This window comes from Myotis myotis, unplaced genomic scaffold (genome assembly GCF_014108235.1).
Source record: "Myotis myotis isolate mMyoMyo1 unplaced genomic scaffold, mMyoMyo1.p scaffold_m19_p_2, whole genome shotgun sequence".
NCBI classification, from domain to species: Eukaryota; Metazoa; Chordata; class Mammalia; order Chiroptera; family Vespertilionidae; genus Myotis; species Myotis myotis.
In genome coordinates, this window is record NW_023416324.1 from 156537062 (window position 1) to 156553258 (window position 16197).

At 41.5% G+C, this 16197-nt stretch overlaps 1 protein-coding gene and 1 pseudogene across 3 annotated transcripts in view; both read right to left on the reverse strand.

The window, feature by feature from the left end:
• Nucleotides 1-15236, reverse strand: part of TMEM39A (transmembrane protein 39A) — a 32613-nt gene extending 17377 nt beyond the window's left edge. The window contains exons 1-3 of one of the 3 annotated variants that reach the window (XM_036349222.1): nt 14903-15236; nt 13549-13735; nt 6340-6562 (exon numbers count right to left, since the gene is read on the reverse strand). In XM_036349222.1, coding sequence (XP_036205115.1) covers nt 6340-6562; nt 13549-13661 — 336 coding nt within the window. In that variant the 5' untranslated portion in view covers nt 13662-13735; nt 14903-15236. Of the gene's footprint in view, nt 1-1029; nt 1323-6339; nt 6563-13548; nt 13736-14902 lie in introns of those variants that run through there. The other 2 variants (XM_036349221.1, XM_036349223.1) reach the window with 2 other exon arrangements.
• LOC118676012 lies at nt 1508-6474 on the reverse strand (annotated as a pseudogene).
• Nucleotides 15237-16197: the final 961 nt, after the last annotated feature.

Sequence of the window (16197 nt, forward strand, 5' to 3'; positions counted from 1 at the left end):
ATAGAGAGTTAGAAACATCGATGAGAGAGAAACATCGACCAGCTGCCTCCTGCACATCTCCCACTGGGGATGTGCCCACAACCCTGGTACATGCCCTTGACCGGAATCGAACCTGGGACCCTTCAGTCCGCAGGCCGACGCTCTATCCACTGAGCCAAACCGGTTTTGGGAAGTCATAGAAGTGTTTAGGCCCTCGCCAGTTTGGCTCAGTGGATACAGCGTCAGCCTATGGACTAAAGGGTCCCGGGTTTGATTCCGGTCAAGGGCACATGCTCAGGTTGTGAGCTCGATCCCCAGTAGGGGGTGTGCAGGAGGCAGCCGATCAATGATTCTCTCTCATCATTGATGTTTCCACCTCTCTCTCCCTCACCCTTCCTCTCTGAAATCAATAAAAATTTAAAAAAGAAATGTTCCGGCAAAGAGTGCCATGATTCTATTTGTATTTTAAAATGCTCACACTGATTGCTCTGTTTTGAATATATTATAGTGGGGCAAAATCAATTAAGAAGCTATTGCTTTTGATTCAGGTGAAAAATGATTATGGGTTGAAGAGGATCAGTAGCAATGGAGATGGAGTGGACAGATTTGGGATATATTTTAAAGGCAGAGCAGCCAGGATGTCAAGAGAGTGGCTTACTGTACATTCTTCAGATTATCTGTTTTTCCTTCTTAGCATTTTGGATTCTAACAATATTTATCCTCCCTTAGTTGTTTGTTTGTTTGAACATAGAAAACCTAGATTTGTTAAGCTATTACAAAGACAAAACAATTATCATGTGGAGTACTTTGAAGACTTCATCTCAATTTCATGTGTTCTGCTACAGAAACTGAATGAAGAGGCTAGAAATTAAAGGATATAACATAACCTAAGAAGCTATAATAGAACAGACTGTGAAACATGGTGAAAGGAGCAAAAGCTAGTCAGAAGAAGCACTTGTGTTAGTATGTGTGGCTGGGATGTTTCCAAAAAGGCTCCCTAGAGATGCCTGAATGAATTAATCTGGGTCCCAATAGTAAAAAGATCCTTACCCCTGTGGAGAATGAGCAGAGGCCAGATTCATCTGAGATCTTTGTCCTGTTTTTAAGGGTAAGAGTATCCTTCGGCCCTAAAGGGTCTATCTTAGATTCAACCTCTCTTCCATCCCGTCTACCAACACCTAAGTGCCCGTGCATTTTCACCACATACCCCTGCTAGGTTATAGAAGATACATACACTGAAGGCAGGAATTATAGGCCTACTCAGAAGGTACCTAGACACAGAAAATTTGGGGATAAAAGATAAACTACAAATACCCTCTTGGTTAAGTAAATTCACCTTGGTTAATAAAGGTCATAGTTTCTTCTGTTGGTGACAACTTGTTGTCTCATACAGTCTACCTCAAGAAAGAACTGGTTCAGGAAGTTTCGGAGAAGGAAAAATATTTTCATCAACACCCACTCCACAGAGGAAAAGGCACCAAGTTCTCTCCTACAGTTACGAGAATCCCAATGCAACATAAAATCATTTTCAGTGATCAACATCTGCATCCTCACACTGTCCCGCAACGTGGGTGTAGTATCTACCTCCATCCCATCTTCATAATCTCTCACTGAATCTTCTGTCTGGACTCCAGCCATGTTATACTGGCTGCTCACAGACTGAGAAGGCATTCCTTCTAATCTCTCCCATGTGGCCTGGCCTTCGGCTGTTAAGTGGGATAATCCTTCTTCACAGGTGTAAAATGTAGGGATGTCCCCCTGCCCTTGCTCATGTGCTTCCACATCATATTCTTCTCCATCATAATCATCTGAATCTTCATCCTCGGGATCTGGATGCAAAGCCTGGCATTCACACATTGCGGTGAACATTGCCTCCAATGCTGATTTACCTCTAGGCACAAATCTAAATTTAGCAATAGGTTCAACATCCTCTTCACTGTCTTCCTCTTCTTCATCAGGAACAGATTCTTTTGATTCTTCTTCAAATTTGGCATTCACCATAACATATAAATGCTCTCATGGATAGGCATTTAGGTCCCTGGACACTGCATGCAAACTAATGGTGGGGTATTCCAGCGAGAGCCCCAATCCAGAGCCTTCTAACCAAGACAAGCGGCTCTCAGCGATGTAAAGAGTGCTGAGTGCCAGTGCCCAAGCCCTTCCCGTTCAGCACCTCGTTGGTATCTGGTATCAGCCGACCTGGGTGGCGGGAAACTTTTGAGGAAACTCACTGCAGTAGTGAGGGCCAAGAATCAGACCGAGAGGGAGCTGAAGCACAGCAATACCCAGCTCACCGCATCCCACTCCGGAAGCAATCTATCCTCCCTTAGTTTTGATATCCTTCCTTGCTCACCCCACTCCTCCAAAATAATGCAGGCAAATTTACTAGACTCCCTAGCTAATGTCTGGGGGTCCATTTATGCAACGCTAGTGCATCTAAGACATTTTTTAATATAAAAAGATTTAAGTGCCTAATATATCTTTTTTTTCAGACCTTTACTTTTATTTTTAAAACTTCTTAAAATGGAAAATGCAAACACACATAAAGAAAAACAGTAACTACCTTGCAGCCATGATCCAACCCAACCACCAACATTCATGGCCAATCCTGCCTCATCACACCCCCACCTTCACCCTCCATCCCACACTCAACAGATGATTCTATTTTTCCAACTATATTATTTTTTAAGTAAATCTCAGATGTTATGTCTGTGAATATTTCATTTGTGCTTCTCAGACAAAGCCCTGTGGTGTAATTTAACTGTCCTCTGAATCTCCTACAAATTGCGTGTTAGATCTAGACTCTGAGGACTCTGGTCAAAGACTCAGGTTTTCCTTTGGCAAGACGACTTGCGTGGTGGTGGCATATTCTTCCATCCGAAGGCCCATAATGGCTGATCGCCTCTCCTTATGTTGCTGGCAGTCACTGGTCACTGCCAACATCCATTAGCTCATCAGATGTTGTAAAATGGTGCTTCCTTCCTTTTTTATTATCTGGAATATTTTATAAAAGAGGCCCAGTAGTACAGTTTATATCAGAAAGGTACAATAAATAATGCTAGATTCTTTCCCTTTACTCATCTGTCTTCAAAATAATGAGCTGGTTCCCTAGCACCTTCCAACAGTGAAGAATTTTGTTTTTTGTTTTTTAATTTTAAATTCTTTATTAGTTAAGGTATTACAAATGTGTCCTCATCCCCACCCATTAAACCCCCATCCTCCCCGCCCCCACTCATGCTCTCATCCCCCTGTTGTCCATGTCCATTGGTTTGAGTGCCTAATATATCTTAATGTTAAGCAAATTTTGTTATATTCTAAATTTCTAAAAATGCATCTGCTTATGATTAACTTTCTGTAAACCAAAATATTTGATTAATCAGTCTTCCACTCCTAACTATTCTGAATAATTTACTATACTACTTATTATTTTTATGTTTCTTGGGGTTAGGACTCATTTAGCGAGTTTCTTGATAGCTAGAATGATACTTTACATATTTAGGTGTTCACAGTTTCTTTTTGATAATTACTAAGATCTTGAAATGGAAAAAGAGAAACCTAATATATAAATGTGACAAATTTCTCCGTGTGGCATGCATAATAGAAGAAAACTTAAAGGAGACGTACCACTTGTTGAGGTATAAGTCCTTTCTAGAAATCCCTGTCAGCTGCCACATTCTATGCTTGCACACCTTCAGTGATGGGTAGTAACTAGGTCTCTGACAGCCCATTTATCTTTGAACAGTTCACTGATTCAGGACCCTTTCAGTTTAATGGGATAAAATCTTATTTGCTATTACACATGTTACTCAGCTCCACAACTAAATTTTGAACTTTGTGGGAGAAGGATCACATGTGGCTGATAAGTGAACTAGACCACACAGTAACCTCGTTTAAGTGTGCCTTCCTCTCTACAGCAGAGACTGGAAAGCTAAAAACATTTTCAGACTTTCTTTGCAGCTGAATTTCTAGATCGGATTTCATTTCTGCAAACAAGTATTACATAAAACTTAAATTCAGAACTGAGTAAAGTGGGGAGATGGACAAGTAAAGGTCACCCTTTACGTCAGAGCAAAGAAAGCATAATTCTGGAATCAGCAGCATAGTAACAGCTTCCTGATTGACAAGAACACTAGTTCCCTTTGTTTTAAGGCAACATTTGTAAGAGACTTTTAAAAGTGGCTCGGAGAAAAGCTCTTTTATTAGCCTGAAAATTCAACAAGTGAGAAGTTTCCATATAATGTCAAAGTAGAAATTGTATAATGTACTTATAGAGTAAATATAGAATAAATACAGGAAGTTAAACATAGCAGATAGGTTTGGATTTGAGTACTCACTGTGTCAGTATGTGATTCTGAGCCAGTTTCAAAATTTCTAGGTCTCCTATAACTCATTCATAAAATGAGAGTCATACAATAATACCTACCTATTTATTCAAAGAGTAAATGAGATAATACTTGCAAAGAACATAGTAAATATTTTAATAAGCGTTTGCTAATATCACTGTTAGGATAGTGAGGTGTTTATAGAGCTATATAACGAGAAGAAACCTTAAAGATTATCTAATCCAAACTCTTCATTTTATAACACCATGGTCAAAGAAAGATAGATGAAATATAGTTTCTACATTCAATAAACTCAAATTCAGGTGGGAAAAGACTATTAAAAATAAAATATATAGCTCGCCCTGTGTGGCTCAGTAGTTGGACGTCAACCTATGAATCAAGAGGTCAAGGTTTGATTCCCAGTCAGGGCACATGCCCAAGTTGCTGGCTGGATCCCTAGCAGGGAGCGTACAGGAAGCAGCCAATCTGATTCTCTCTCATCACTGATATTTCTATCTGTCTCTTCCTTTCCTTTCTTATCTCTGAAATCAATTTTTACAAAAACTCAAAAAAAATAAATAAATGAAGCATTCAATTTGGCATTAAGTCATTACAATTCTTAAGTATAAGAAGCTGAAATTCTCGCCCCAGCCTATTTGGCTCAGTGGACAGAGCGTCAGCTTGCGGACTGAAGGGTCCTGGGTTCAATTCCGGTCAAGGGCACATGCCTGGGTTGTGGGCTTGATCCTCAGTAGGGGGTATGCAGGAGGCAGCCAATTAATAATTCTCTCTCATCACTGATATTTTCTATCTCTCTCCCTCTCCCTTCCTTTCTGAAATCAATAAAAATATATTTTTTAAAAAACTGAAATTTTCTTCTCCTAAGTAAGCAGATAGTCACTATGGAAAGAAAATTCTTAATGGTTAATTCCAAGAACAACCAATTGATGCAAACATTTAAAAGAAAAATGTTTATTCCCTTCCCATGCCATCTAGAAGATTTTCGTTTGCATTTCCTTCCTTTCTATGTTCACCGGGCCAGAGAGGTTTTTGATTCATTTATAAGTCACAGACGCATGCATAAACTACACAGGACAATAGCTTTCTTTCTCCTAGAGAGTATCTCTATTGCCCATTCAAATCTGCCAGTACCAACCACTTCCTTGACTAGCCTTACCATTATTTTATATCCTTTTATGGAGGACATTCTCTGCATCAAGATTATCACACCCCTCCTAAATAACTGGAGAGAAGATAGAAGAAACCTACAAGATACTGTCATGTACTTTAGCAGGAACAGTTCTTTTCTGTTTTATTTTTGTAACAGAACCCAATTTTATTCAGAGTAACAATGAATTTAGTAAAAGGACTATATTTTCCAGCCTCCCTTGCAGGACACATGTGAAAATGATATAACGAACCCTGGCCCATAAGAAACTCTCCTTTATAGTTCCCTTTCCTCTTTTCCCTTTCTGGCTGACAGGGATGGACCACAGCCACCCTGAAAGCCACTCATTGGAAGATGTTTGTCAGCATCAGCCTGGGTCCCCTGAGTGACCATATGGGAAGTCTGCTATTCCTGCCAACTAGGCCAAATGCCTCAGACTGTTATGTGTTTGGAGAATTATACAAATTTTGGGCTTATTTGTTATAGAAGCTTCCATTATCCTAGTACAGTCATTAAAAGGGTAGAGCTGCTAGAATTTAAACATACTGGCACTTTAAATTTCCAACAAATATATAACATGGTATAGAGAAAGCTAAATATAAAAACCTTCTCATGGTATTATTATAATAAATTATTTTAATGTTTTCTGCATTTTCATTTGTATTTTTACTTCCTCCAGTCATAGACCAAAGCCAGATATTTTATATTTCAAACAATCTTATGACATTATATTTCTGAAAGTAATCTTGGTTTAACAGGAAAACATTTTATTAGAAAAAAAATTATTAAGAAAAATAATGTCTACACAGATTTTCCAAGTAGTTTCTTGGCTAAGTAACATGAAGAACGTAAAGGCCGATTAAGACTTACCAATGAAGTACAAGAAGCAGGATGATTGTAAGGGTACCACCACACTGTTTTATAGATGTTGATGTACTGAATGAACAGGGCAACCAGCAGGTAGATGAAAAAGAGAAATTCAAAGAGCAGGCTCCCATCCACAGGCAAATCAGGAATTTGGCAATGACGAACTGGACCTGGGGTGATTAAGGCTGTGATAGGTGGGACCGGAAGGCCAATAGCACTACCATTCCTGGAAGAGAAAACTAGGGTTAGCTCAAATAGTGATTACCCTTCAGTGTCATACAGCATAAAGGCCTCCCGCTTCCTTCTCCACCTACCCTTTAACCTTTAGCCTTCCCCCAAACTCTACCCTAGGATCCTTGGCTTCTCCCTTCATACACACCCTCTCAGTGATCTAATATGTGGCCATGGTTTCCATTATCCTCTAGATCAGTGGTTCTCAACCTTCCTAATGCCGCGACCCTTTAATACAGTTCCTCATGTTGTGGTGACCCCCAATTTCGTTGTTCCAAATTGAACATAATTAAAGCATAGTGATTAATCACAAAAACAATATGTAACTATATGTGTTCTCCGATGGTCTTAGGCGACCCCTGTGAAAGGGTCATTCGACCCCCAAAGGGGTCGCGACGCACAGGTTGAGAACCGTTGCTTTAGATGCTGAAAACAAAAATTTTTCTCCATAGAGCTCACTGCTGAGTTTTAGACCCATGTAATCAAGCTGTCTACTGGACATCTCTGTATTCCTCCTCCTGTGGCCCTGGCTCTAGTTCATGTCCCATCCAGTTAGCTGCCTGAATCAGAAACCTGGCAGTCATATTAGAACTTTCCTTCTGCCTCATCCAATCACTCCCTAAATCTTACATATTCCACTTTATAAAACTTTCTCCAGCCCTGGCTGGTTTGGCTCAGTGGATAGAGTGTTGGCCTGCGGACTGAAGGGTCCCAGGTTCGATTCTGGTCAAGAGCACATGCCTGGGTTGTGGGCTTGATCCCCAGTAGGGGACGTGCAGGAGGCAGCCAATCAATGATTCTCTCTCATCATTGATGTTTCTATCTTTCTTTCCCTCTCCCTTCCTCTCTGAAATCAATAAAGATATATGAAAAAAAAAATTTCTCCAAACTTACCCTCCTCTCTAAACCCCCTCTGTCTTAGTTCAAGCAGTTACTATTTTTTCATCTAAACTACTGCAGTAATCCCCATAAATTCAACTCCACTTTCACCAAATTCTCCAACCTTCCTTCAGAGATCTTTCTAAAGTGAAAGTCTGATCTTTCTAAAATGTTACTCTCTTGAATGAATGCCTCTCCACTACCAATAGAATAATATTAAAATTTTTAGTATGTCCTATGAGGCCCTCTGCTTAACAGACTAGCTTCATCTCCAAAAACATCCTCCTTAACCTCTCACATACACATTTACTGACAAAATCATTCACAACTTTTTAAATGATCAAGAATATCCTCTATGAAGCTTACTCTGATTGACTCAATCAAAACTAATTCATCTCTCCTCTGTGCCACTATTACTCCTAAACTAGGCCTTTATGCTGGGAAAAATGTAAGGCAGCAGGAAAAGACCATATGTGAGATGGACTGACTCCATAAAAGAAGCCATAGGCATAGAACATTGTTGAGTACAGGACACTGTGGACATCACTAATTCATAGGCTCACCAAGAGTTGGAGCTGACTCACTGGCACATAAGACATATCTTTAATATTGTACTTTTCATGCTACTATATAATTTTTGTATATATCTGTCTTGTCTATCAGACCATAATCTTAAGGACTATAATTTTCCTACTTTACTACAAATATATACCTTTAGGTTGAGAAGACAGCAGACCAATATTGTCATAAGAAAAATAGGGATCTCTGAAAACACTAGTTAAGATATACAGGTTTTAATCCCTATCTCCCTGTTATCCCTTCTACCAAGCTGTTTTATATGTGAGAAAGAGCTGGGCTATCAAGAATGGTAACATTTCCCATTATATGTACACATGGGCGTAGTTACAGAGATCTAAGAGTCTACTATTGTTTAAAGCACATGAAAGAGAGGGTTGGTTTGTATTTTCAAAGAAGATTCTAGAGAAGGAACAATCTTAGCATTACCATTCTACTCTAAAAGTTCCAAATATAGAATTCTAGCATTAGTATATGACATTCACAGTACTTTATGTGACTCCTGGGAATATAAACTCTGGTCACTCTGAACAGTTAAGAATAACATGGCAGAAATGCAGAGGAGCCAGAAGGTAAGAACAGGGAGAGAGGGATCAGGAAAAATTATAAAAATTTCTTCCTCTCATTGCCAGTGTATATTCTAATAGAACAAGCTTATCAAGGAGTAGGTTGTGATCTACCAGAAGGCTTCATAACCTTACCTGTTCAGTCATAAACCAATCATCAACACCACAGCCCTGTGATCTGTTCTGAGAGACGGGCCACAGCACTTCCCAACTCCAGGAGATTTCATTCACACAGAACACAACATGAAAAGGGCCTTCTGGAGTTGTACAAGTTGGTCAACTTGAATGGAGGGGATTAATGGCAACAGCCAATCTATTCTCTCACTCCAATTAATCATAAGGTATGGAAATAAAGAATTCTGAGAAGTTACAAGGTTAGAGGCCTCTACTCTAGAACAAAATAAAAATTCGAATTCTCTTCAGTCAAAACTCAGTGAAAGGGGAAAGCATGATGAATGAACTACTTGTTATAATTTAAAGATTTAAAAGGTTCTTATAGAATTTTTTCTAAGTAAAGACGAATCTGCTTCTGTGGTTAACAATGTCAATAAAATGCTGGGCCCCAAGAAAGATATTCTAAATGAAGTTCAAAAGATCTACACCTGTGATGTTCTATAACATATTTACCAATGTTATCTCCAATAAGGGTTTAATCTCCAAAATTTACAGGGAACTCCAAACTTAACAAAGGAAAGATAAACATTCCAATCAAAAAATGGGCAAAGGACCTAAATAGACTTTTCAAAAGAGGACACACAGAAGGCCAAGAGACATACAAAAACATGCTCAAAGTCACTAGTCATCTGAAAGGTACAATGAGGTACCATCTCACACCTGTCAGAATGGCTATCATCAACAAACGACACTTATGAACAAAAATAGACACAGAGGCAGAGCTGCCTCGAACAGACTGTCAAACTACAGCAGGAAGGCCGGGGAGGGTGGGAGGGCAGGAGGGGTGCGGGTAAGAGATCAACCAAAGGACTTGTATGTATGCATATAAGCATAACCAATGGACATAAGACACTGGGGGGTAGGGGAGGCCAGGGGATTGTCAAGGGCGGGGGCAAAATAGGAGACATATGTAATAGTCTTTGTAATACTTTAAGCAATAAAATAAATAAATAAATAAATAAAAAATAAATAAAAATCAATGGGGGAGAAAAGAAAAAAAAAAAAACAAAAACAAAAAAAAACAAACGACAAATGCTGGCGAGGATGTGGAGAAAAAGGAACCCTCATGCACTGCTGGTGAGAATGCAGACTGGTGCAGCCACTGTGGAAAACAGTATGGAGCTTCCTCAAAAAATTAAAAATGGAACTTCCATTTGACCCAGTAATCCCACTTCTAGGAATATATCCCAAGAAATCAGAAACACCAATCAGAAAGGATATATGCACCCCTATGTTCATAGCAACACAATTTAAAATAGCTAAGATTTAGAAACAGCCTAAGTGCCCATCAGTAGATGAGTGGATTGGATTAGAAGACTGTGGTACATCTACACAATGGAATACTACGCTGCTGTAAGAAAGAAGGAACTCTTACCATCTACAACAGCATGCATGGACCTGGAGAGCATTATGCTAAGTGAAATAAGCCAGTCAGAGAAAGATAAATATCACATGATCTCACTCATTTGTGGACTATAATGAACAACATAAACTGATGAACAAAAATAGATCCAAAAAAAGAATTAAAAAAAATAGATCCAGAGTCATAGAAGCATCGAACAGACCGCCCAAGCTAAGAGGGAATGGGGGGGAGGGAGGCCGTAAGAGATCAACCAAAGGACTTGGATGCATATAAGCACAACCAATAGATACAGACGGTGTCGTACAGGACACACACAACTCTCAGTTAATACTTGCGACAATATGTGTTAAGTGCTATCTACGAGGAAGGTTCATTATAGACTCAGCACCCCAAGTTTTTACTGAGGGCTGGCCATAGAGGCACTCTCTGCCTAGCAGTACAACTATTTCCAAAATCCCAAGAGGAAAGCAGGTGCTCAGCATAGCCAATCTTAGAAATGCCTGCTTGCAAGGCTGGCATCTGGAACTTGACTGGAAAACAGTTCCCTTACTGACATAAAAGTTTCACTAAATAATAAGAGTGGCTCACTGTGCCTAAAGCATTTGTGCAAACAATGTGGTTTATGTTGAATACCTGCTTTGTCCTTGCATATAAAGGTTGTGTGCGGACGAGTTAACATACCAGGTCTGAGACTAGCTTTTATGGAGCCAGCAAGCAAAAGAATTTAGCTAAGCAAATGGATAAAGCAAGGAAGCTTCAAAGGAATAAAGAAGAATAGGAAGGGATAAAGCAGTGATCATTTGAACATGCTCAGGTGATATTAGTAACAAAGTACCTGCAAGGACAAAACAAAGAAAAACTCACTCAGTCCTTCTCAAATAAGATTCTCCCTCAACTACAAGCTCTAGGAAACTCACAGTCTGTCCTCCTCCTTTAGGAGGCAATCATCTACGCAAGACGTCCTAAGAACAAATCCCTGCTCCCCACAGGTGGAAAACAGGACAGGGAACTACAGGCTTCAATCTTGACTGTCACCAAACTAGCTCTATGACATTCTCAAGTTTAACTTCACCGACCGGGCACAATGCTCTCTTCTCCAGCTGACCTGTCTTGCAGAATCAAAGATATCACCCGAAATTGTATCATACTTAAGCAATTACCTATTTCTCTCTTCAGTACTCTACAGACACTCCAGAAGAGAGTTCTCCCCATCTGGACCCTATCTTTGTATACATCCTGCCTGAAACTATATTCTAGTCTACCGCTGGTTTTTATCCCTATTTTTTATAACTCTACCCCGGGTCTTCTAGGCTGCTTCTTTCCCATCAAGAAACAAATACAGGCCCTAGGTGCTTTGGCTCAGTGGATAGAGTGTTGGCCTGCAGACTGAAGGGTCCCAGGTTCAATTCCGGTCAAGGGCACGTGCCTGGGTTGCGGGCTCAATCCCCAGTAGGGGACATGCAGGAGGCAGCTGATCAATGATTCTCTCTCATCATCAATGTTTCTATCTCTCTCTCCCTCTCCCTCTTTGAAATCAATAAAAATATTTTTTTTAAAAAAAAGAAACAAATATAGACTATCTTCTCCCAAAATATCCTCTTTAGGTAAAAATGTCACAAAATAGTCACTCAGTAACAGTGACTTTGCAAACCGTGAACAAGTATGATCTTTCACTTTATCCTAATCTGTTGAAAAATGTTTTCCTCCTCACCACCCCAGTTAATTGCTAAAGAAATATATGTTAAAGGAGGAGAGCAGATGAAGAATGGTAGGTCAAGGCAACCACGATGGGAACTTTGAAGGCCAGGATAAAGGGCTACAAGGAAGGCAGAGAAAAGCAAACATGATCATAGCTAAAACCACCTAAGAGCAGAGGTAATTTCCAAATGTTCCTAGTTCTTCCCAGTACTCTACTTGCATACTTTAAGTACGAGCATAATCATCTAGGAATGTGGTTTTCAGCTTTTTAATAGCAGAACACTTCTTTTTTTTCTCCCCAAATGAAATTTTACATGGTATCCCAATACTTAAAACTCATAGGAGGAGTTCGTCTGATTAAGAGAGAGCTAAGAAACCTGAAGCCTAGATTGCTAGGCCTGCCACCCTGAGACACTGAGGAGGAATTCCACGGGACAATTTGAGAACATAATTATCTAGGGGAATCCTCAAAGCCCAAGCAGAAGAACAAAGAACTGCTGGAGTTACTATAGAGGCAGAGCTGCACTGACCAGGTAGCTCAGTTGTTTAGAGCACTGACCCGACAAACCAAACTTGTGAGTTCGATCCCCAGTCAGAGCATATACAAGAATCAATCAATGGGGGAATAAGTGGAACAACAAATTGATGTTTCTCTCTCCCTTCCCTTCCTCTCCCTCTCTAAAAAAATCAATTAAAGCCCAGCTGATGTGGCTCAGTGGTTGAACATAGATGTATGAACCAGGAGGCCAGGGTTCAATTCCCAGTCAGGGCATATGCCCAGGTTTCCTGCTTGATCCCCAGTGGGAGGGGATGTGTGTGCAAGAGGCAGCCAATCAATGATTCTCTCTCACATCAATGTTTCTCTCTCTCTCTCTCCACTCCCTCCTCTCTTCTCTCCCTCCCAATTTCTCTCTCAAAATCAATGGAAAAAATATACTCAAATGAGAATAAAACAAAACAAAAAAATTATGTTATTTATTCTCATACAACATGACACAAATCTTAAGATGTTTAAGTTACAGCTGAGAGTTTATTAATTTCAAACAATTTTTTGAAGAATATAATTTGTAGGACCCTTGGTGGAATATGACTTACAATTTTAGAATCTCATATAAACTGCTAGCTTTAATTTGCCCTCCAAAAAATAAAAGCCTTGTACTTTAATTCATTCCTTCCTTCTTTTATTATTATTATTATTTTTTTGTTAATCCTCACCTGAGGATATTTTTTCCACTGACTTTTAGAGAGAGTGGGTGGGAGGGGGAGATACAGAGAAACATCAATGTGAGAGAGACACACTGATGGGTTGCCTCCCGCATACAACCCGACCAGGGCTGTGGATCGAGCCTGCAACCCTGGTACATGACCTTGAATGGAATTGAATCTAGGACCCTTCAGTCCATGAGCCAACACTCTAACCACTGCACAAAACTGGCTAGGGCTCCTCCCGTCCTTTAATAGCTAAAAAGGTGATGACTAGAATTTGAATTATGAACCATAACTAAGGATTGGACTGCTTTCACTCTGTGGGCCCCATATCACAACTCTCTGCCTCCCAAGTATTCTGAAATACTGAGCTAGCTTTCAGTTTTCAAGGCAGGATTTCTATTTCAGGGTCAGGAAATAATCTTCATAAACAAATACCTGAATAGCATGATGACTTCTATGTAGGTATTACTGATCAGAGAATATTACAAATTACAAATAATCTTATTTCTTCTTTACCTGTTTCTCAGGCCTGTTCCATTGCCGCAGCCCCCACCAACCAAAGTCTGTAAGGAAGGTAACGCTGAACGGCTTAGCTGCTGCCGACTAGGGCCCCTCCTTCCACCGGGCATGTCCGGAAACCAGTCTGCTTCCAGTGCCACCTGTAGCTGCAACCCAGGTCAATGGTTGTCAACCTGTTTCAACTCTGAACAATAACAAAACAAAACAAACAAAAAACACACAGATTTAAATGTCAGTTTACTATTTTTTAAACTAAGCAATGTAAGAAAACCACCAGAAAAACTGAGTGAATGGGGCTTGTAAAACCAGATTTTCAAACAAATGCTCTCAGTATCTATTACCTACTTTATTCTAATGAAATGACTACTCGAACTCTAACAGATCAAAAGCATAAGTGCTGATCGAAGGTGTGTTCAGCACTAGGGAAGTCACACTTTGTATCTTTTGTCAGTTAAGTACAGCACATGAAAGATACCACAATCAGGTACAAATTTACAAGAAACACCTAATACAAACACTTCCAATTCAAATGTAATTATTTCACAGTAAGGCCCTTGAAATACCGGAGAATCAGCACTGTCCAAAATGTTACCTTTAGTTACCAAGCCATCTGGTTCTGGCTCAGATGTGTTACATATTATCTGACTTTCCGCTTCCTTATCAGAAGGGGGGAGGGGGGGAGTGTTCCCTGTCCCACAGAGGTTGTTGTCGGGACTGACAATGATGGATGTGAGTACACCGGTCCACCCTTTTAACTCTGTAAAACTGTTCAAATGGTATCTCAATGCTAGAGTGAAACCATTGGCAGGCGCTCAAGTGGATGCCCACTCCAGAAAAACGTATGGAGGATTTCTTAGAAATTACTGAACCTGCACGAGGAAAAGGTAAGTCACAGATGAAGATCCTGGCTGAAAAAAAGAAACTGTCCTCGTCGATCTGGCAAAACCACGGCTCCTCCAATATGGATACGAACATCTGTCTACTAAACAATACAATTTAAAAACTAAAGAACGACACCGTAAACACACACACACACACACACACACACACACACACACACAACCCACAGCCTCTGGCTTTCAAAACACTGCGCAGACTGCACTATCCCCATAGCTTTATCCAAACCGCTGGATGTAGGCAGCGACTGCCGGTCCTCGCTCACAGGGAAAGAAAGGTGTGGAGCAAAAAAACCCGGAACGGAAGGGGCGAGAGGATGCAGGAGGGATGGCGAGAGGCTACCAACTCCAATAGACCGGCCCCCAAAGAGGGGACGAGCGGTCCCGCCCCGCCACCCGGAGAGCCGAAGCAGGCCTCGGACAGACGGACAGCACGGCGGTGCCGTTAGACTCACGCATGGAGGAGGCCCGGCCGGTGGGGCGGGATCCCTGGGAGCAGGCAGCAGCTTGACGCGAGAGACCCCAAGCAAGAGAACTCCCTCCCCGCGTCGAGGCGCTCCAAACCGAGTGCTTGTCCGCAGGCCGTCCAGCCCACAGAGGAGAAGAAAAGATGTCCACGCTTCGAGCTGCCAGACCCAGACTTAGACCCAGACCCTGCGTCAGCGGCAGAGCCAGAGCCAGAGCTAAAGCTACAAACAGAGCCCAGTGCCGTCAGCACTCTCCCTCAGCCTCCATTACCGGGGGGCTGAGCAGACGTGGCAGCGCACGGCGATGACGTCAGCCCCGCGACGGCCGCGCGCCCCTGCGGCGAGCTGACTCCCGGAACTACTCCCGCTGCCCCCAGCGAGCCCCCCGCCCCGCCTGCCTGCACCTGCGCAGTGGGACGCGCCTGCTCCGCGGAACTCGTGGTCCCGCCTTCCCAGCCAGCGCTGGTGGATGTCTGTCCGTCCTCGTTGGGCCTCAGGGACCCAGTCCCTAAGCAGCGGTTCTCAACCTGTGGGTCGCGACCCCTTTGGCGGTCAAAGGACCCTTTCACAGGGGTCGCCTAAGACCATCCTGCATATCAGATATTTACATTACAATTCATAACAGTAGCAACATGACAGTTATGAAGTAGCAACAAAAATAATTTTATGGTTGGTCACATGAGGAACTGTATTTAAAGGGCCAGAAGGTTGAGAACCACTGCAGGGTCATTCTGGGAATCTCCTGGACTCCAAGTCACAGGTCTGCACATTGTCGCTCCCGTTTTTACAGATGAGGGAAGTTGGGAGACGTCACTAAGGTCACATCACTGCTGAGTAAGGGAGCCCAAGTCGCACAGTCTTGCTTTAGCTTCCAGTCATGCTCTTATTGTAGAGGACTAGAGCTCACAGTCCAGTGGAAGAGACAGATTGTAGCAATAAATGTTACAATGCTAAAGAAAGTTACAATTTGTTAAAATAAATGCAACATTAATATTCTGCCCAAGGTCTGGACAGACAGCGTAATAAATTCCGTGGGAGTGGGGAGGTGTCTCCCCAGGAAAGCTTCACAGAGAGCTTGGGGTTTAAAACCAAGACTCCAAAGAATGCTCCTTGTTTGTATGTTCCTAAATAAATAAATAATAAAACTGTTATGCCCAGAATTCAAGATCCCCAAGAAACCATGCCAGGGAGTCAGTCCGATGCAAAAGCAGAGGGTCCTTTATTGAGTTAGCTAACCCGACCCGGACCTCCAGTCGACGCAGCAACCGGAAACCGAGTGAGAC